Below are 21,372 nucleotides of genomic sequence, written 5' to 3'. Positions count from 1 at the left end.
TTAACCAAGTAATCACGGGATTATTCATTACTTTACCATTCTTAAAAGTTGTAATTAACTCATTATGCTCAGAACTAACTACTAACTTTCACCTTTCGCCAGGAATAGCCATTATTTTTTTAAAATCGGGGTTAACTTCCCAGACAAAGCTGCAGGAACCAGCCGCCACCAGAAACAGTCATTAACCATCCCCTGAAAAAACATAAACCAGAAACGATTACTTGCTGCCGTTCGTCATCTGACATCGTCATTAACCACATATTCCCAGAAGTAACGTTTAATTAATAACTGAACCCAAAAGTCACCATTAGCAACACATTAATAAAAAATATGCAGTGAATCATTATTCCCAGAAACGTTCGCCACATTCCGCCACCAGAAACATGGGCAGAAAAGGGCCAAAAACAACATTATTCCCAGAAATAACCAGTCACACCCGGAAGTGGCGGACGGGCTCCAGCTGTACCCAGAGAGACATTGCAGGGACTGACGTCGCGCAGGACGGCAGTCGGTGCCGGAAGTGACCCGGGAGATAGATGGTGGTCCGGCTGAGCTCCAGGTGAGTGAGGCGGGGTGGCTCTGCCCCACTGCATCGGGGTGGCGACGGTGCTGGGCTCCGGGGCGCACCGCCTGCAGCAGAACCTCTTGCATTTGAGAGAGGGGGCTGCTTGTGGTGGCCATTCTCTTCCCAGCCGGAGTGGGTGAACCCTCTGCCCACCAGACCTGGTGCCCGCACTGCTGAGAGAGAGAGAGAGAGAGAGAGAGAGTGAGTGAGTGAGTGTGTGAGAGAGTGAGTGTCAGTGGGTGGGTGAGATAGATACTGGCAGGCAGAGAGACGGAAGCATCTGCAGAAAGTGCACTGCTTGCTGTGCTTTGTTCCCTTTGCTCTTCAAATACTAGAAACTGTTTACTGAGTAAGTTGTTACACAAAAGACTGTTGGTTCACTCAGAACACTAAGATAAATCATTGAGTCATACAGCACAGAAACGGGACCACTGAGCAGCGCCCATTTTTACGCCAATCTTACCCTAACCCATTTTATTCTTCCAATATTCCCATCAATTTCCCTCTAGATTCTATCACTCACCTACATACTAAGTAGATTAATTGACAGCGGTCAACTAACCTACCAATCTGCATATTTTTGGAAGGTGGGAGGACACCTTGTACTGTCTCAGTGAGGACATATAAACTCCATGTAGACATCACCAGAGGTCAGGATTGAACCCAGGTTGCTGGTGTTGTGAAGCAGCAGAGTTACTAGCTGTGCCAATGTACCGCCCTTAAGTCTTTGCCTCAAATAAAGTGGATCAGAGGTAAACGTTATTACTCCACTGACTATAGGTGCCATGAGATTGTCTGTCTGTGGCTTAGTGCATATCTCTCCCAGTTGAGTCAGAAGTTTTGTGTTCATCCCTTTCCAGAGGTTTGAGTGAATTTTTTTAGCCTAATGGTCCAGAGAGTGGTCTATAATTGTGCTTAAGATGAAATTTAAACCAATTTTTCCCCTCTGCTCTTGTAGACAATTCCATCGTGATATACAAGATATCTATATGGGAATTGTGTGCGTCACCATCACTGAAATTTATCCTTCAACAATTCTTAGTGTTACCTTTTTACATATAAAAAACACAGCACCGATGCCACACGTGTGGCTCCCTGGGGTGATACCCCAATCCCATATTTACAACATTTGAGGGGCTTCCTCGCCTGACCCCGCCCCTCCTTCTCCTGTGGCAGAAGAACCCTAAACTGTCGTCCTTCCCCAGCTTCAGTGTGTCCCTCAGCACGTACTCCTGCAGCCTGGAATGTGCCAGTCGGCAGCATTCCCCTACGGACATCTCGCAGTGCTGGGAGACCAACAAATTTCGGGCAGACCAAAGGGCGTCTTTCACCGAGTTGATGACCTTCCAGCAGCGGTTGATATCCGTCTCTGTGTGCGTCCCCGGGAACAGCCCGTAGATCAGAGAATCCTCTGTTACGCTGCTGCTGGGGATGAAACGTGACAAGGACCCCTGCATCTTTCGCCACACCCTCCTCGCAAACCCACAGCCCGCAAAGATGTGGGCGACCGTCTCGTCCCCAGCGCAGTCCTCCCGGGGGCAGCACGCGCTGGGGGTAATGCTCTGAGCAGCACTTTGGATCTGCCTAGTGTAGCACAAAGTGTCTCACCAGAATCAAATAATGTTGTGTAATTTTGAGGTTCTCCAGACTGCTGTGACTTTACACTACAGTTGATACCCTATTTGATGTTAAATCCAAATCACTATTTTCACATTACTTTTTTCTTAGGTGGTGGACATGTGGAAGTGAAGTATTTAAAATAATGGAGACTGAAGCAGCTGAAAATAACCCGTACTTTACTTTTGGAGTCATAGCAGACATTCAATATGCAAATGTACAGAATGGCCTAAATTATGCAAGGACAAGAGAACGTTACTATAGAAACAGCCTCTGTTTGTTGCGCAGTGCTATCAAAGAATGGAATGAAGAGCCTATCACTCCCAAGTTTATTCTGCAGCTCGGTGATATAATTGATGGATGCAATTCACAGATAAAGGCTTCAGAAGAAGCACTTCAAACAGTAATAAATGAGTTTACAAACTGTGTGTCTCCAGTGCACCATGTCTGGGGAAACCATGAATTTTACAACTTTGACAGGAAACAATTACTTAAATCGGCTCTCAATAGTAAGCACCTGGAGGGTGACGTAGTATCTGGTAACATACCTAGTTCCAGTATTAAAACTGAGATTAACCCTGATGATTCTGAAGCATTTTATGGCTACCATTTTAGTCCTTTTCCAAGGTTTCGATTTATAATAACTGATGCATATGATCTCAGCATTCTCGGAAGGAGAAAGAGCAGTAAGAAACACAATAATTCAGTTCAGATACTGAAATCAAACAACAAAAATGAAAACCCCAATAGTCCTGAAGGTAAATCTTTACTTTGTACTTCACTTGTTTAACTATTTTACTTTGTCTGTGCTTCCTGTCTAATTTTCCCATTTCACATGTTGCTTGGCCACATTTAAATTGGAATAGGACATGGAAAATGCTTCTCTTTTGACACTTGCATGGCAGGAGTGGAAGGTGAACATAATTACACTGTGAATAGTTTACACAGACAGCAATATAAAACTGAGATACATAAATGAAAGCAAAATGTGTAGGCTTTAATAAATTGCATCCAATTTATATTTGCATACTCTGATGTATTTAATTTTTGCTTTCTTTCAATGTCACATACTGTCTTAATCTTGTGTTTGCAACAATACCAGAGATTCTCTTGTTCAATCAAATATTGTGGTAAGGTTGTAGCAGTTAACTACTAGTTTCCCAATGTGCAAGTTATTAGTACTGAAGGCTATCCCCAGAGAATGGAAGGGAAAAATTAGATCATGTTGAAATGCTAGTATGGTTGCAGTTTAAGGAAAGCCTGTACAGCTGCAGAGGCAAGGATTACCTGGTATAAGTCAATGCTGTACAGACTAATTGCATGTAAATGAGGAAGTAATGTCATGAGGCTGGTATTTCATGAATGTCTTTATTTTAATTAAAACTATACCTGTCAATTTTCCCAATTTCTATATTTTATATTTCCCTTTGATTGTGAAATGTAAAATCCTGGAACGTATTTGGTTTGTACAAGATTTATCCATGAGTTCACACTGCTGACCTGTATTTCATTTTCTTGAGGCCCTTTAATTTTCATGATTAGTGCAGTTGTACATGGCTAGTAATAATATGGTTAGGAAAGGCAATCTGGTGCATAATTTTACAAACATTTCCACAATAATAATTACCTAAAAGCTAATTGAAAGATTTCATTACCACTATAAACCACACGCAAAGTTAGAATGATTTAAGAATTTATTTCTAGACTCAGAATTGAATTCCAGTATTACCAACCTGTACAACTATGACACTGCCAAAGAAGATTATTTGGTCTGTGACACGAATTTGCTTTTAGAGAATAACCATGCAATTTTACATTCTCCATGACATGTTGCAAAAATTGATGCATCATTCATTTGGAACTGGTGTTGGAAATATTTTCTGTAATAATTCAATTAGCTTAGAAGAGTACAAAATGGACAACTCCGAAAAAGGAAATAAAAATTGCAACAAATTTAAGGGTGTATGTATAAATATATTTATACATACACCCTTAAATATAAATATTTGCAACAAATTTAAGGCTGTATGTAGCATTGCTACAGTATATCAATCTGTGCAATAATTCCTTTTTTCAGGCCTCGTTGGACTGAATCTACGCTTTTTGGGATTTAATGGAGGCTTCAGTCAAGAGCAGCTAGAATGGCTAAATGCTGTGTTAACTTTCTCTGATCACAACCAGGAAAAGGTAACAGTCATTGGTAAGTAACATATGTAATCTGTTCTCTTTGACTCTCCTAAATAGGAGCTGGCCCATGCCGGCTAGAAAAGGGTAAAATAACCAGCTAGAGCACAACTAGAGTTCTGCGTACAGTTCTGGCCACCACAGGATGTCGAACACAGGAGTGCAAAGGAGATCCATGAGGATGGAGAATTAGTTATGAGGGGAGATTGTCCAGGTTGGATTTATTTATTTGGAACAATGATGGGAGAGGGGAAATTTAATTAAGATGCATAATTATGAGAAGCTAAGACAAAGTGAACAGAAAAGATCTGTTTCTCTTAGCAGAGAGATCAATGACCAAGGTACTTGGACGAAAGGGAATTGGTAGGGTTAGAGGAAATTTGAGGATTTCTTTTTGTTGTGAAACACGCTGCCTGAAAGTGATGGAAGCTAAAAACCCTCAACGCACTTTACAAAGAACATATGAGTACCTGATGTGCTTCAGCCCTCAGAGTGGTACGTTGGGAGCAGGGAAGAGGGAGTAGTCCAAGTAGACGTTTTTCCTCGCTGGTACGGACACCATTGATTAATTTAGTGCTGTAAATTTCTAATCTGCGATTATGTGAAGCAGTCAGAGCTTCATTGATGCAGAACGTGTATAAAATGTAAAGTATTTTCAAATTGGAAGTCTGTGACCAGTGGTGTGCCGCAGGGATTGGTGCTGGGTCCCCTGCTGTTTGTCATTGGTATGAATGATTTGGACGAGAATGTAGGTAGCACGATTAGCAAGTTTGCGGATGAGACCAAAATTGGTGGTATAGTGGACAGTGGAGAAGGTTGTTTAAGGTAACAACAGAATCAAGATCAACTGGGAAAGTGGGCAAAGGAATAGCAAATGGAGTTTAGCTCTGACATTTGCGAAATGATGCATTTTGAAAGTCAAACCAGAGCAGGACCTAAACGATGACTGACAGGGCCCTGGGGAGTGTTGTAGAACAGAAAGACCTAGGGCTACAAGTACATAGTTCCCTGAAAGAGGCGACATGGGTAGACAAGGTAGGGAAGATGTACAGCATGCTTGGCTTCATCAGTCCAGGCACTGAGTTCAAGTGTTGGGACATCATGTTACATTTGTATAGGATGTTGGGGAGACCACACCTGGAATATTGTCTGCAGTTCTGGTTACCATACCGTAGGAAGGATGTGATTAAGGTAGAGAGTATGTGGAAAAGATTCACAAGGATGTTGCTGGTCCTGGAGGATTTGAGCTACAAAGAGAGACAGGATAGGCTGGGACTGTTTTCCCTGGAATGAAAGTGGTTGAGAGTGACCTTCTAGAGGTTACCTTATAGAGGTTTATAAAATTATGACAGGCATAGATAAGGTGGATGGTCACAGTCTTTTTTCCTGGGGTAGAGGAGTCTAAAACTAGAGCGCATGGGTTAAAGTGAGAGGGGAGAAGTTTAAAAGGAACCTGAGAGGTAAATTTTTCACACAAAGGTTGGTGGGTATATGGAACAAGCTGCCAGGGGAAGTGGTAGAGGCAGGTACAATTACAATGTTTAAAAGACATTTGGACAGGTTCATGGATAGGAAAGGTTCAGAGAAATATAAGCCAAATACAGGAAAATGGGAATAGCTCAGGAAGGCACCTTGGTCGGCATGGACGAGTTGGGCTGAAGGGCCTGTTTCCATGCTGTACAACTATGAAGTCGTATTTAGCAGTGGATGCTTAAAAAAAATAGTTCATATTGGAATGTAATGAGGTTTGTTTAAGATTTTTTGTCAGAGAGAGATGATTCTTATTGTTTATTACAAATGTTAAAAATTAAACCAGGATTTACATGGTGTGGGTGGGAACCAACATACTGAATTCAGCTTACTCTACTTTAGAGAGTCAAAGTACAAGAGTTATCAGCTCTGCATTGCTCTGCCCGTCTCAACTTGGCGTTTGTAATGTAGCTGCAATATTATCTCACAGTGATGGTTTTGCCTGGCCTGACTGAGATATTGAAAAGTGCACATTATAGAATTGTACCTTTTCATTGTTTAAATGTAGAACAATTTGGCTGTTAAAGTGCATTAGAAAGGATGAAAAGAACACGTAACTGTAAACTGTTTTCTTACTGCAGGCCATCTTCCTGTCCACCCAGACTCTACAGATCCGATGTGTGTTGCCTGGAACTACACTGAGATGCTTTCAATGCTACATGCACACACTAGTGTGATATGTTTTATAGCAGGACATGATCACGATGGTGGCTACTGCTTGGATGAATGTGGAATTCACCATCTTACATTTGAAGGTGTGATTGAAACATCACCAGAGAGTCAAGCATTTGGTACTGTTCGTGTATACGAAGACAGAATGATCCTTGAGGGAAGGGGCAGGATTCCTAGGAGAGTTTTGTGGTACAGAAAAAGATAAATGAATGGACTTGTGTTGCAATGCAGTCTGGCAGTCTTGTACTACAGTGTAGTATCTGCAGCATTTGGCTAGGATGTCCATACAGCGATCAGTTTGCACAAATTTGCCTTGGATTGTTAGCTGTAATTTTAATAACCAAACCCAAATGCCCTAGCATTTGTGATAGAAGACATTCTCCAAAGGAATAATCCTGCAAATGAAAAGAGGCCCTTAAATTTCCACAGTGTTAACTGAAAGAAAACCTGAGCATTTAGACCTCTTGTGATTTCAGGAATTTGATCCAATCTGAGGTCGCATCACTGTTAGTTCCCGGTGTTATCTTGGATTCCTGAACTGAATTATTATATTGCAGCTTTCATGAAATGTTTTATAGTCCATGAAATATTCTCAGTGTAACTTAGGAAATGGAGAAACCAGTTTCTGTCCATTTAGCAGCAATAGGATGAAGGTCAGCTAATCTGCTTTTTTATGATGTTGAAGAAGGGATAGATATTGGCCAGAATACCTCTGATAATGACTACACTCATCAAAACTGGTAACATGGGATCTTTTACATTGATCTGAGGGCAGTTTTGGATCAGAGTGTTAGTTGTTATCTTTACTGTGTGGATATAGGTAGCATGGTACTCCCTGATTGCTGTTATGTGTTTAACCCAGAACATTTGGTGTGGGGTAAAGCTAGCCATGATGCTCGCAGCAACACAACTCCAAATTATATTAATAGTATTGCAGAGTTTCAATACACTTTTACAAGAAGCTATAAAATATTTATATAAGATTATGTAAGATATATAATGAAGTACCATGTATTGCATCAGCTTTTGTACTCTAATGATTTTACACAATGTTTGACTCACCCTGGTGTTGGCTCCCATCTGTACAGGTCGATTGAACCTATTTTGTGTTTTCTTTGCAAACATGTGCCTTGGTTTGCTCAGAATTCCCCCCACCCCCACATGTCATCCTCTTATAATACAAAGGAATCATGCTGGTGATTAATGCAAATCCCTCATTTTGTGATTGTCCCTTCCAAGCCCAGCTTATTTCTTGTAACCCATGCACCCTAGCCCAAATGGTGCTGTGCCATCAGTTTTCACTGGTGAGTTGTAGTGGTGAAAAGCTGAGTTGTTCCTACTTTGTCAAGAAGATAAATGATGTAAATTACATTCTTGAGATAATCTTATTTGTGAAAGGAATTTTTTTTTTTGTGCGGTACCTTCAAATCAGAGGCACAAGAGATTCTGGGTGCTGGAATCTGGAACAAAAACCAAACTGCTGGAGAAACTTAGCAGGTCAGGCAGCATCTATGGACACTGCAACAGTCCTGATGCAGGGCCTCAGCCTGAAACGTCAACTATCCCTCTGCCTCCACAGATGCCGCCTAACCCGCTGAGTTCCTCCAGCAGTTTCTTTGCACCTTCAAATTACAGCCTGTTTTATTTTTATCAAGTTGTTTTGTTAAAGATTCAACAGAGACTCAAAGCATGCTGGATAGAATAGAATTTTGATCAGTATTGGTCAGTCAGGAGTTAAATGCACATCTCTGAAAGTACGACTGTCAGTAGATTATTCAAAGTGAATGTTGAAGAGAATAGAACCAAAGAAGTGTGAGTAAATAGCCATTAAATTTGTTCTGTTTAAAAAGCCTGTGAATATCTTTATTAGCATGTGATTGAAGTTTCGTGACTAAGACAAATTAACAAGCATGCTATTATTTCATTTAGGAACGGTGTGTCAAAGTTAGAGACACTATTTATTGCCCATCTTTAATGGCCCTAGAGCTGGTGGTGGGGAGCTGCCTTTTGACCTGCTGCAGTCCTTCTGGAGAAGGTTGGGTAGTGAGTTCCAGGACTCGGATCCAGCAGCAGTAAGAACCAATGATACATTTTGAAGTCAACGTGGCATGTGACTTGGAGGAGAACCCGCAGATGGTGATGTCCCCATTCTCCTGCAGCCCTTTCCTTGGTGATAGAGGTTGCTGCTTTGAGAGGTGCAGCTGGGGTAGCCTAGGCAAGTAACTGCAGTGGATTTTGTAGATGTCACATGTTGCAGCCACTATGTGGCTGTGCTGGAGGGGATGAATGTTTAGCATGGTTGATGGGAGTGTCAATCAAGTGAGCTGCTTTCCCCCAGGTGGTGGGAGTTGTTAGCACTAAACACATCCAGGAAAGTGGAGGATATTTCATAACACTCTGACTCGTGCATTGTCGATGGTGAAAAGATGTTGGTGTCAGGAAGTGCAGGTTATCCAGCCTCCATCCTGCTCCTGTAACCAGAGGGTTTCTGTGGCTGTTTCCCAGCAAATGGATGATAGGGAACCTGATGATGGTAAAACCATTGAAATTCAAGGGTAGGTAGTTAGCTTCTCTCTCATTGCCTCACTGGCAAAAGTGCAAGTGCTCATTGCCTGGCACTTTTGAAGCATGAATGTTACTGTCCACTTACCACCCCACATTACCTGGTCTTGCTGTATGCAGGCTTGGATCATTTCCTTTGCTGAAGAGTTGCAAATAGAATCGACCATGGTGCAATCAGCAGCAAATATCGCCACTAATATCAGAATGTACTTTGAGCTCAAGACCTTTATGAAGAGCATGTGAACTTGTGTAACTGAGCTGATCTCGTGTTATGCAATGTGGTCGGTTTACTCTGGGCAGGCTCATAACATCTCCATTCAGAAGGGACTGATATTGTTCAATGTCAACATTTTTATTTCAAAATCGTGTGAACAGTTGAGATAATTCACATCTAACTTTTAGCTTTGCCTTTTTTTTTGTTGTTTTTCAGCTCCTTTGCCCCCACAGATGACAGCTTTGTCATAAAGTTATTGAATTTTATGTCACTCTGGGTCTGCCAGTTCAAGTCCCATCTAAGGTCTTTCAGCAGGTAATCTAAGGTGACAGCTCAATGGAGTACCAGAACTACACTGGCAGTTGATTTTTTCTGCCTCTCAGGTGGAGGTAAAATATAAAACAACGCTGTTTAAAGACCTGCATTGTTGTCCCTGTGACTAGGCCAACATTTATCAATAACACTAATAAGGAACACACATGTTGCTTCTGTGGGACCAGGATGCATCCAGATTTTCTGCAATAATACAGTGATCACAACTACCAGATTGGTTGCAGAGTGTTTTGAGAGAATTTGAGATCACAAAAGGTAAGATGCAGAACTGTAAGTACTTTTTCCTAAAAATCATAAAATGGTTTACAAGGGCTCCATTGGCAAATGTCTAACAATCATTCCTTCAAGTAATGCACAATTTTGGCCATTCTGTCTCTGATCTCATCCCTTTTCATACATTACCAATGTGATCCAGAAGAAAGAAAATCCAGTATGTTGTTAAAGTTTGATGAAAGATTTGCTTTTAAGACATTTTTAATGTTTTTTTGAGAATGTATTTTCAATTTAAAAAATAGTTTAGCTCTGGGGATTCCTACCCTATACTCATTCCATTTTTCATGCAGAATGAAAAAGATTGTTGTTGCAAAGTGACAAGTCTATTCCTTTCCCAGTATTATACCATTGATTGGTAATGTATTACCATTATAGCGTAAGAAGAGCCAGCAAATTTAAACTGGGAAGTATTCAGTTATGGATCAGCCTTTAGAAATTCATTTGCCAATATGAAATTTTAATTAAAAATTGTTAATTATAAATAATCCCACATTCCCACCCCTGAGAGTAAAAGCTCCCTTCTCTGTTAATGCAGATAATGTAAGGTTTGAACATGAGGTTCGATAAGCAAAAGTAAATCACGTGTCACTCATGCATCAGTGCAAAAAAAGATATTCAAACAATATATACAGAAACAAATCTTATTACATTAGGTTGAGTCTAGGCTTAGCCTTGGAACCCACAATTATGAACATATTTGTAGTATATAAATATTATACTTTGTGCAATTTGAATTACACTTAATGAGACATACACAAATCATACAAAACAATGGGTATGGACCCAGCAAGGATGTCTATGTGAAGATAATGTGGTATCACAATGCCAATAAAATTCCTTTTAACTAAAAGCTTGTGAAGACCTGTTTCCCCACTGGAAAGTTTTGATTCTACTGAAGTATTTTAATATTAATTCAGAATGCAAATAACAATCTCTAATTATGGATGTGAAAGTGATTTTTTTTTGGAACAACAAAATTCTGTTAGGATGGTACACCAAGCCTATTCACAAAGGACACTGGCAGCACTTCTTAGGGCTAATAATCCTTACCTAGACACAAGAATTTCTGCATTATGAGTGCATTTGGACTTGCTATCCATTTTGTCAAATATATCGTCTGGTCCATAACACTTGGGTCACCTAGATTCAAAGTTCAAGACCAGAACCAGGACTTCAATTTGCAATCAGTCTTCGATTCAAAATGACATACATCCATTATACAATTAACATAATTATTTGCAAGTTATTTCCTCAGAAATTATACAATAACAGAAAATTGTATTCAAAATCATAGCTTTCTTTCACAACCTCAGATTATCTGTAATCACAGCTTTAAATGAGTGGCTCTAAACAGTAGCTCATCAATTCATTTTAGTTCCAAGGCCCTTCTCCTGGTCCCACTATTAGCTTGCATCAGGCTTAAATGGTGTTTTTACAGTGTTCCGGCCAAGATGCTCGCAGTTCTTTATTGATGTAGTAATATAACCATGTTATGAATGGCAGAACAGTAATAAAAACTGCAATAGAAATTTTAAAACTACCAAGATACCTGGAAAATTTAAAAAAGATCAATCATTAATTGAGATTGCCCACTGGAATAGTACTATGAAGCACTTAGAGAGTTGCTCTTTTTAAACTGAAACATATACTACATAAATCCTCTCTCTTGGGTAAATCATGGGTAGCAATTTGTTAATTAGTTCAGCATGACTGGAAACAAATACCACGGCCCAACCAAAATGTTTGGAATCTAAATGCTCATAGAAATGTTCTTCCTCATAACATTTCATACTTTCAAGTTGCAGAATAGTCCTTTGCTTTTAAAAGGTATTTACATCTACATTACTGTTCTTCTTGTATCCTCATTCAACATCGTGAAAGTACCCAGAATGAAACACAACTGGGTGACTGACCAGCTACAAGAACACAAGAACTCTCCAACTGAACAGACAAAACAAATTATTTGACTGTCATTTTAAAGAGGTACTTTCAAAGCCATGGCTTGTAAATCATATAGATAATGCCTTTTCTGTATCCTGACTGAATGTCATAATTACTGACTGTTAGATTTTATGGCCTTAACAAGCATTGAACTGAGCTATTGGCCTAGTTCAGGACCATTTGAAGAAATTTATTGTTAACCAGTAATAGTGTGCCATGTGAAAAGCTCATGCATTTTAATATTTGAGCACACCAGCAATAACTTAATAAGCTATCCTAAGTGCATTTAAATTTAAAAATGAATGGCAGTGAGATGTCACTGCGTATTGGAACGTAAACCAGAGGGGCAGATCACAAGTTTAATGCAGAAATAAGCTGGAAGGTTCTGGAAGGTTGATTATCAGCTGCAGCCAAAGAGGAGAATTATAAATTCAACCAATTGACTTCCCAGGAAGATTAAACTATGGAAGAAAAAGAAAGAATTGGGAAAAAGTTGAGAGTGGATATTCTTAACTGAAGGGTCAACCCTCAAGTGATGCAGAATATGACTGGCTACATTTGCTATGATGGTATCCAAGGCAAAATTACTATCATGACCACTTCAACTAAGCCAAATTCTGAAAGACAAAATATTTTAACCAACTCATTTCATAAAAGGAGATATTGTGGCATTACCTTTGGGTATTTGAGTGTAAAGTACAGTCTTTAATTCAGCTGGGACTGTGATCATGATAAATAGCAGCACAGTGGTCAGACCACAAAACTGCCTATGTTACATGTCAGAAGTCCTGAAAACAAGGCTGATAGATTTTGAATTGAAGCAAAACTGAATGACGTTCCATTAATTAAAAGGATAAATAGCGAGGCATCAATTGCCACAATGTAAAGTTGGAATCCAGACTAGTAGGTGGCTTTTATCCATCTCAAGAAATTTATATTACAAAGGAGAAGCTCAAGTTCAGCTATATTCAAAGCAAACAAGGAAAGGTATAGGAGTATGGGAAAGAATGTTTCTGAAGGTGTGTTGACGAAAACAGACTGAAGCCTGGATTATTTGCACCATTTCTTTGATTAAGTATCCAAGATAGTTTGAGAAACGCTGTCTAATACTCACTTTCCTGAATCTCGGCAGAGCAGCATCCAGATAATGATTATTACTAATCCCAAAAATTCCCTGCAAAACAAAATAAACAGTGCAAGACAGACAGTACTATCATTCAATAATCTTTCACCACAAGTCTCTAACTGTCAAAAGGCCTTTGGGGAGATCCAGGAACAGGCCCGAGGGTTTTACCACCTGAGCCCTAGTCACTATGTGGATGGCCCATCTTTGCAGGATGGCCACAGTAACCATGCACCCACAATGCTCAGACCCACAGCGCCAGTTAGTAAAGTGAATGCAGTGTTAGGGATGGTAGAGGTTGGGGCTTTGTAATTATCTCAATACTCATAAAACAAGACCATATAGGAAAGTCTCACAGACAACCACAGGACCTTTTACATCTGCCTGCCCTGGGAAATAGGCCTCGCTTCAGCAACTTACCTGAAAGACAACAACAGCCCTCTGTCATGATGTATCGGAGGCTTAACCTGGAGTAAGCGAGGCGTGACCCCCATTCTGATTCAGAGGTTCAAGCCAGCAAAACAGAACATACCTGGGGTCTACAAGTGGCCAGACCAAAACCAGCTGGGGTACAAGGTCTGGCAGCGTCTAACTTAATGAAATAGGAATAATGAGTGGTGTGAAAACACACCAACAGTAGAAAGTTATAATAAAACAATCAGCACAAAGACATGCCACAATGTGATTAATGTGTAAAAGGTGAAGAAAATACACAAGCTTTTAACACAAATACGAAATACAAGTGTATTAATGATGAAGTTACAATGAAACCTGCATACCGGCCCTCCTCCTCGTGGAAGATAGTGTTCTTTGCATGTCGATGGAGATACCAACCCCACAGAGTGGCCACCATGAAACACATGCACGTGTGCATCAATGAGAGATGTTTCCAGATGAAGTTATCTAAAAGAAAAATAGTTCAAAGTGTTCATAAAGAGAGTAAAACAATTCAAACGTCAAATGATCATGCTCCACGGGATTTTCTTAAACTCTTAGCTGGTATATTTTACTGTATTTCTTTCGCAGATGGTAAATGAATACAATAAAGGAATTGTATTTGTAAAATTATTCAGGAGCTCAAGGCATCCAAAAACACTTCACCCATACAATGCCTCTGGGGAACCACTGTAAAGAAGGAAAATGCAGCTAAAATATTTGCTTACATACTTTTAGCTGCATATTTTGCTTACAGATGGTCCATTTTAGTGATATGTAATTGGGTCGAAACAGTGTTCAGGTTTCTGGAGTGCAGCTTGAACCTACATCATCTGGCAAAAAACCAACAGTGCTACCACTGAGCCATGGCCGTCACTAAAGCCACATCATCTTCTCCTCTGCCGAGATTCAGCACTCACAATTCCTTGAGCTAAAAAAAATTAGTGCCCGCAAATGACTAACATAAAATTGCGGAGTCCGGTCCAATTGTGGAACCCAGCGACGGTGAAAGGAGCAACAAACAATCTGCTGGAGGAATTCAGTGCATCGAGGAGCATCTGTGAGGGAAAAGGAATTACCAACGTTTCGGGTAGAAATCCTGCATCAGGACAATGACAGGAGATAGAGCTGTCAGCCTTCACGTGAACTTTGATGTTTTCATTCAGCCAATTAAACACAATCAGAATTTCTACTCATGTATTTCTTAATACTGATTTGTCACGTGTCAAAGAGGCAGGCCTAATTTAAATAAATTGGACAAAAGGGCATCCATTGCAACTCAATGAATTCACGATCATAAACCTCGGAAGGCCCAGAGGTGTCCCAAAACCATCAGCCATGTAAATTCCAGATAAACTCACTCCAACCTCAAGCTGAGCTGCAGTACGATGTTGATGCTTTATTTGTGCACGTTTGGACAGTGAGGTACAAGCTGGTGTTGACTCTTTCACTGAAGCAAATGATGCAAATGGATGAGACTTACACCCAACATCCACAAGGCAAAAGTCTCTACCAACCATCATCTATTGCACTATACAGGCCGTCCCTGGGTTAAGAACACCCAACTTATGGACATTCCCTTTAAAACAAACAAGCTCCCAAAGTAATATTGGATTCAAGAGTCTGTTTGTTCCCATAAATGGCAAAACTAGTTCCTCTCCATTTTTAATAAATGTTCTTTCTTATCAGTCTTATGTGGTTTTGATGCCATTTGTTACAATACGGTGGAGGTATGGTTAGCATAGCAAGTGATTTTTATGTATTTTCCAACTTATGGACAAATCAACTCAGGGACGTACATAAAAACGGAACCCATTCATTACCCGGGGATGGCCTATACTGCTCTCCATCAATAAAGGTTCACAGAAAATATGGACCACTTCCCACTTCCTTCACCATTATAACACGACCTAACCAAGCTTGAGGAACAACCCTTCATCTTCCAACAGAGCATGCTGCAGCCTGCAGGACTCAATACCACATTGTACAGGTCACTCTCTCTGCATCAGAACTAGCCAGTTCTGCCCTGGGCCATCCATCTGTAATACTGACTCCATTTTTCTCTCTCCAATGAGCACAGACTAACCTGCTGGGCATTTCCTACAGTCACTATTTTGCAGTTTTTACATTACCCTGTGCTTTTCTCCGCCCACACTGGTCTCATTTCACAGCTTTTATGTTCCTTCGTGTTTTCCCTCTCTGTCTAACTTCCTTCATTAATCTATCAACCTGATGACCTCATTTACAGCTTATCCCCATGGCAACTCCAGCTTCACCCTATCAGGGATAGTCTCTTTGTTCTATTCAACCTTTCCCCCACCCTCTCTGCAATTTAAAACTAACTTGCTTTCCTTCTCAATTCTGACAATTCAGCCTGAAAGTCTCTGTCCACAAACGCTGTTTCTAAGATTTTCTGTTTTTACTTCCAACCTTCAGCACTTTGTTTTCAGTTGCTAGATATTGGGAGCCACCTCTCAGCGCACACAGACATTGATGAAGTTCACCAGCCTTCAATGCCCCATCACAGCCATTGGATGGCTGAGGAAAAGATCAAAACTCATGGTCTACAGGTAGCAGTGATCCCTGCCCTCCTATGTGCTTCTGGAACTTGGATTACCTACAGTAGACATTGGATAGATACCAATAACATTCGCTCTACAAAGCCCTTTGCATACACTGGAAGGATAAACAAACAATTAAGAGTCCTGTCCCGGGTCAATATCCCCAGTACTGAGGTCTTAGTTACATTTAGTTGGCTTCAAAGGACAGGCTACATCATTCGCATGCCCGTTACTCTATTCTGCATTCTATTGTGATGTTAGCAAGTGGACAGAGGGAAAGATTCAAGGATGTTCAATCATAATTCTACAAGTATAAATCAGAGGGTTGATTCCAATTTGGTGACAATGTGCTTTGTACCTGTGACTAATGGATTCAGGCCAACAAGGAAGGACAATACAGCAGGAATTAAGTAGGCAACCTGTCAACGAAAAGAGATCAATTAAAGCAGATGAAAGAAAACAAGGAATAGAACCGTGAGTAGGCCAATCAGCTCATCATGCTGCTTTGCCATTCGAAAGATTGTGGCTGATCTTTTACCTGAGTGTCACTTTCCTGCACTAACCCCATATACCCTGATTCCTTTAATATCCAAAAATTTATCAACTTCTGTCTTGCAGCTGAGCAACAGAGCCTTCACAGGCCTTCATAGTCTTGGATGGCTGACCCCTTATTTTGAGACTGTCACCCCTGATTTTAGACAAAACATCTTTGCATTAGCCTTCTCAATTTCATGTATTTCAAAGAGATCACCTCTCATTCTTCTCAACCCAGGAGATTACAGGTCGAGTCTTTTCATACAACAGATCCATCATTCCAGATACCAATGTGGTAAAGCTTCATTTCACTCCCTCAGCCACAAGAATATTCCTCCTTAGATAGGGAGACCAGACATTTTTGCAACATTAAAGATGCAGTCTCATTAGGGCCTTATATAGAGGAGCAAGACATCTCTATTCTTGTACTCAAATCCCCTTACAGTATAAACTGTTTGCCTCCTAATTGTTTGCTGTATCATCAGAAAACTTGGATATATTACATGTTGGCCCCCCCACACCATCAAAATCACTGATACAGATTGTGAACCCAACACCAATCTCTGCAGGATCACTCTACTCAGAGCATTCAAAACCAAAAATAATCTGCTTATTCCTACTCTATTTTCTCTGCCATTAACAAATTCTCAATCCATGCAAGTATATTTTCTGTAACACTATGCACTCTAAATTTTGTTTAATAATCTGTTGTTTGGCACCTTATCAAAAGGTCTTCTGAAAGTCCACTTAGTGGTTGAAAAAAAAGTGTTTGTCCAAGTACTGACATTTCAGCTAAATGTTATGAAACTGGTCTCAGGGAATCTGCTCTGTGATGAAACATACTTACAATCCATATTCCTGAATCTGGATCGTTAACCTGTGGACGTTAAGAAGAGAAAGAGATTAGCTTTCTTTTAAAATTAAAATAAAAACATTATATTCAGAATTGGTTTGTTGATTAAGCAATTTCATTTCCTCCTGGAAAATAAAGTCAGTTGCATATACGTTTAAAGTGAAGTTCTTCAGCAAACCTCTAGATATTTCCCTTAGGTAACACCATGGAGCTTTGTACTTTTGGGTGATTGTATGAGTGTGGTTTACGTTAAGAAATAGATCACTTTCCAAATTTCTGCTAACTGGAGACTTCCTAGCATGTGCATAAAATCATACAATTACTAACAATCAAGAAGTCAGGTGCAAGGATCTAGATAATGCACGATAGGAAATAACAGGGTGGACACTTTTCCTTAGTGCAGGAACCCTCGCTACACGCAAAGTACCACTGTGCACTTGGTCGGTAATTGGTGATATTACAGGTCAAATATCTGCATTATTGCTATTTTACTTTTGACTTCTGGGATTCTACAGGACTTCTAGACACTCAATCTCCTCTCTGGATTACAGAACAAATTGGAGCAAGAGTTACTAAGAATGGGATAGGCAGTGAAGGCTTCAGACGAAGGACCTGAAACATTAACTCTGTTTCTCTTTCCATAGATGCTGCCTGACCAGCTGAGTGTTTCCAGCATTTTCTGTTTTATTTCAAGTAAGGAAGAGATTTAAAATGATGGATGGAATTTGCACATGGGATTCAGTTGTAATTCCAGAAGTGTGTGTGTGTGTGTGTGTGTGTGTATGTATGTATGTATGTATACACACACACACACACACACACATATAAGGCTCCTTGAATCCATTCCATTATTCAATAAGATCATTATTCACCTCAATTCCAGCTTCCTGAATGATCCTGTTAACCCTCGATTCCTCTATGATTCAAACATCTACCCCAACCTTAAGTACATGTATACCTAATGACTGAACCTCAGAGCTCTCTGCAATAGGGAAACACAAAGATTTACATCTGAGAAGTTCCCCTTCATCCTGGTCTTAAACTGTCACACCTTTATCAGGAGACCTTGCCCACGAGTTCTAGATTCCTTCACCAAGTAAAAGATCTCTTCAAATCCACCCTGTCAAGCCCCTTTGGAATCTTCTATTTTTCAATAAGGTCATTTCCTATTTTGCTAAACTTCAGGAATGCCTAATCAACTCAATTTTAATGGTTAAAGAATTATAGTGTTTGATTAACATAAAACTATTGCAGAGCCACTTAGAACACTTATGATGTTTAAGTCTTCCTCAGGGTTATGAGAAGACATCATCTTGGCCTTCCCTTATTGGTACAATATCTTAAAAGAACAACACAAATTAAAATTAATGGAAGAACATCTAGAGAATATAACCTCCAGCTGATATATTTTAACAGTAATTAATTTCCCTACATAAAGCCATTTTTAATCTGCCCTCACTTTGCCGTAAGAATCAGCATTGTCTGGTGGCTTCAGGTTGGGATTATTTTAATTGTTCTGCAGTTCAGACACAGCACAATGATATTGTGAGTTGCACATCTGTGTTTCGCTGGATGCAGTAAACCTGTTGTAAGTCAATCAGTGCAAGCAGGAATACGACTCCACTTGAATGTAACAGTTGCTAGTAGCAACAAAGGAGTGGTGTTGGTTTAAGAAAAGGAATTTTCTTAAAAAATGCGAATATTAAAGGATATGCCTGCAGTGATAAATTTGTTACAGTAGATTAAATGGGTAGAATTAATTGCACGTAACACTATGCGGCATTTTACAGCACATTCTAGAGACGCTACAGAAGAATTGATAGTTCAATATTTATTTTAGAAACTCTCTATTCAGACTTTGAACTATAAATATTGCTCCTGAATGACACTGGTGTTACCTGTACAAATAATTCACTCTTCAAAATATACCGCTGAATAAAAAGCTTGATATATCCAAAACTGGGATCATTTTATTCCCAATTCCAGCCTCCAGCACTGTACCAATATATGGCATTCATTACAGTCCCATTTTTCTGGCTTTGTAGTACGTCCCCGTGAGTTCTTCCATCAAATCCTAACAGTTAATTACTTTGCAGTCAGACATTTGTACTCAGTTAACCAAATAAAATTCCAAACAAATTTATGTGGACAGCTCCATAAAAGCCAACCTTATGTTCTCTTTCTCCTGCTAATATTTAGGATCAAGTTCCAGGGGAACTGGGAGGCTACTGGTAACACAACCAAGTGATTAATGTTGCATGATGTGAGTGAGCAGTTTTGCCTCAATTCCATAAAGCTAATCTGCATAAACACTTCAAGAATAGTGAATTATGCCATCATACTTCTGTGAAGTGCCATCAAATTTCGACAGCTGAGCCACACAGAGGAATGAGGATGATCAAAGATACAGATAATGAGTGGCGTTCTAAACAAAGAGAGGGAAGGCCAAGAGGTTTAAGAAGGAAACAGCAGAATTTTGGGTCTAATTAGGTGAAGACACAACCGCAAACCATGGGGGTGATAGAAATCAGGGCTTGCCAAGAGGTCAGAGCTCAAGGAGCACAGACATCACATGCAGCTGTCGGATTGGAGGGGGAACAGTGATAGGGTCAGACTAGGTCTTGGAAGAGGCCTAAACAACAGAATTTTAGGCAGTCAGAGCAAGTGTCAAGGTAGGAGAGCAAGGAAAGGAGAAATGCATGAATGGGTCTAGGCATGAGTTTGGATAGGGATAGATGATTTTCCAGTGAGACAGAGTTTGGGACGTTGGTGGGAAGACAAACTGCTTCAAAATGAAGCCACAGACATCTGCCAGGAAAGTGAACATTACCTTATTTACAGTGGTAAACTGGAGGAGTGTTCAGCAGGTAAAAGCCTTCCAATGCATGTGGTAACTGCCCTGTGCTCAAGAGGCCACAGCCCATCAGACTTTCAGGAATATTAACATTTTTAGAATTGTCCAGGCACCTCGTACTCTAACCAGGAAAAAATAGCCAGGGTGCTTTCCCAAGGACTTCGTATTTGCTTTCCTGAAAACAAGCACTTCTTGCAATGTATTTATTAAAAAGGGAATGTTTCCTTAATATTTCCAACCTTTAAATTTAAAATTCTCTCCTGTGTCCTACTGCCACTAGCTTACTGTGGTAACACATCGCTTCAAAGTGTTGAGACAAACCTCAGGCAGATGCTAACTGCATAGTCACAATTAAGACAACGAAAAACGAGCACACAAGTCCATTAATCTGAAGCATCATTTAACGTAACACAATCGGAATCCAATGTTGGACTTCGTCCTGTTGTTATACGGGGTACTCGCACCGTCTGCTGTGCAGAAACTATGCTGCGTGCAGGTAACAGGGAACCTACCTGAACGTAGGCAGCAAGCGCAAAAAAGAATGCCATGCAGAGATTGCAAACTCTCCAGGACACGACGCGGAGCCGCGGAGGAGAGGTGCAGAGATTTCGTCCTGAATGCACATCCATCTCCCTTCCGCTCCATACTCTATGTAGTCAGTTTGCTGCTGGTGACGTGCACTCTCAGTCCGCCCCTCACGCTTTACGTGGGCCGCAGGGGAAATACAATGTTTAAAGTTTGCTGTGGTTTCGTCTAATTAAAATGCAATCTTAATTCGAATATTTGCCGCATTAAGATCAGTGCAGCTTGGAGTAAAGTGCTGAAGCTTCAGAAAGATAGACCCAGGAAACAGCCAAAAAATATCAGTATTCTTAAATTTGTAGAAAATAAATTCAAGCACACTTTGTCTTGACCTGACCCGGTGGAAGTTTTTATTACTTGTGCTAAGGACGAACCCTTGACGATTGCCAAGGACAGCTCAGCGTTTAAATGAGGTTTTACAAATGAATCTGGCAGAAACAATTTTTAATATTTCTACTGTATTCTTAATCTTAGTAAAATGTTGACCTTGCTCGTTGATCCATGAATGTTGCTTGATGTTGATCAGTTGTCCATTAATA

At 40.2% G+C, this 21,372-nt stretch overlaps 2 protein-coding genes across 3 annotated transcripts; one reads left to right on the top strand and one right to left on the bottom strand.

The window, feature by feature from the left end:
• Window positions 1-471: 471 nt before the first annotated feature.
• adprm (ADP-ribose/CDP-alcohol diphosphatase, manganese-dependent) lies at window positions 472-8,412 on the top strand. Its single transcript, XM_052032941.1, has 4 exons — window positions 472-559; window positions 2,294-2,940; window positions 4,260-4,382; window positions 6,478-8,412. The coding sequence occupies exons 1-4, from the start codon at window positions 537-539 to the stop codon at window positions 6,771-6,773; spliced, it is 1,089 nt and encodes a 362-aa protein (XP_051888901.1). The 5' UTR covers window positions 472-536; the 3' UTR covers window positions 6,774-8,412.
• Window positions 8,413-9,461: 1,049 nt separating this feature from the next.
• On the bottom strand, window positions 9,462-20,885 carry tmem220 (transmembrane protein 220). Of its 2 annotated transcripts, none has more exons than XM_052032982.1 (6): window positions 20,764-20,885; window positions 17,392-17,421; window positions 16,369-16,429; window positions 13,794-13,917; window positions 13,006-13,065; window positions 9,462-11,499 (listed from the first exon to the last, which is right to left on the bottom strand). In XM_052032982.1, exons 1-6 carry the CDS (start codon window positions 20,878-20,880, stop codon window positions 11,370-11,372), a joined length of 522 nt encoding a protein of 173 aa, XP_051888942.1. In that variant the 5' UTR covers window positions 20,881-20,885; the 3' UTR covers window positions 9,462-11,369. The 2 variants fall into 2 exon arrangements, with proteins under 2 accessions (XP_051888942.1, XP_051888944.1); XM_052032984.1 differs by lacking the exon at window positions 9,462-11,499 and adding an exon at window positions 11,509-12,352.
• Between the last annotated feature and the right edge of the window lie 487 nt (window positions 20,886-21,372).

The sequence above is a fragment of the Pristis pectinata genome, chromosome 18 (assembly GCF_009764475.1).
Source record: "Pristis pectinata isolate sPriPec2 chromosome 18, sPriPec2.1.pri, whole genome shotgun sequence".
NCBI classification, from domain to species: domain Eukaryota; kingdom Metazoa; phylum Chordata; class Chondrichthyes; order Rhinopristiformes; family Pristidae; genus Pristis; species Pristis pectinata.
Note: the sequence above shows the minus strand (reverse complement) of the source record. Positions and strands in the feature narration are given on the sequence as shown.

Excerpts from the sequence above, each read along its gene's own strand:
- adprm (XM_052032941.1), top strand. The coding sequence starts at position 537 with ATGGTGGTCCGGCTGAGCTCCAG. Across the intron at positions 560-2,293 it reads GTGGTCCGGCTGAGCTCCAG|GTGGTGGACATGTGGAAGTG; the intron begins GTGAGTGAGGCG and ends CTTTTTTCTTAG. Across the intron at positions 4,383-6,477 it reads GGAAAAGGTAACAGTCATTG|GCCATCTTCCTGTCCACCCA; the intron begins GTAAGTAACATA and ends TTCTTACTGCAG.
- tmem220 (XM_052032982.1), bottom strand. The coding sequence starts at position 20,880 with ATGGATGTGCATTCAGGACGAAATCTCTGCACCTCTCCTCCGCGGCTC. Across the intron at positions 17,422-20,763 it reads CGCTTGCTGCCTACGTTCAG|GTTAACGATCCAGATTCAGG; the intron begins GTAGGTTCCCTG and ends TAACGTCCACAG. Across the intron at positions 13,066-13,793 it reads TTCCACGAGGAGGAGGGCCG|GGAATTTTTGGGATTAGTAA; the intron begins GTATGCAGGTTT and ends TTTGTTTTGCAG.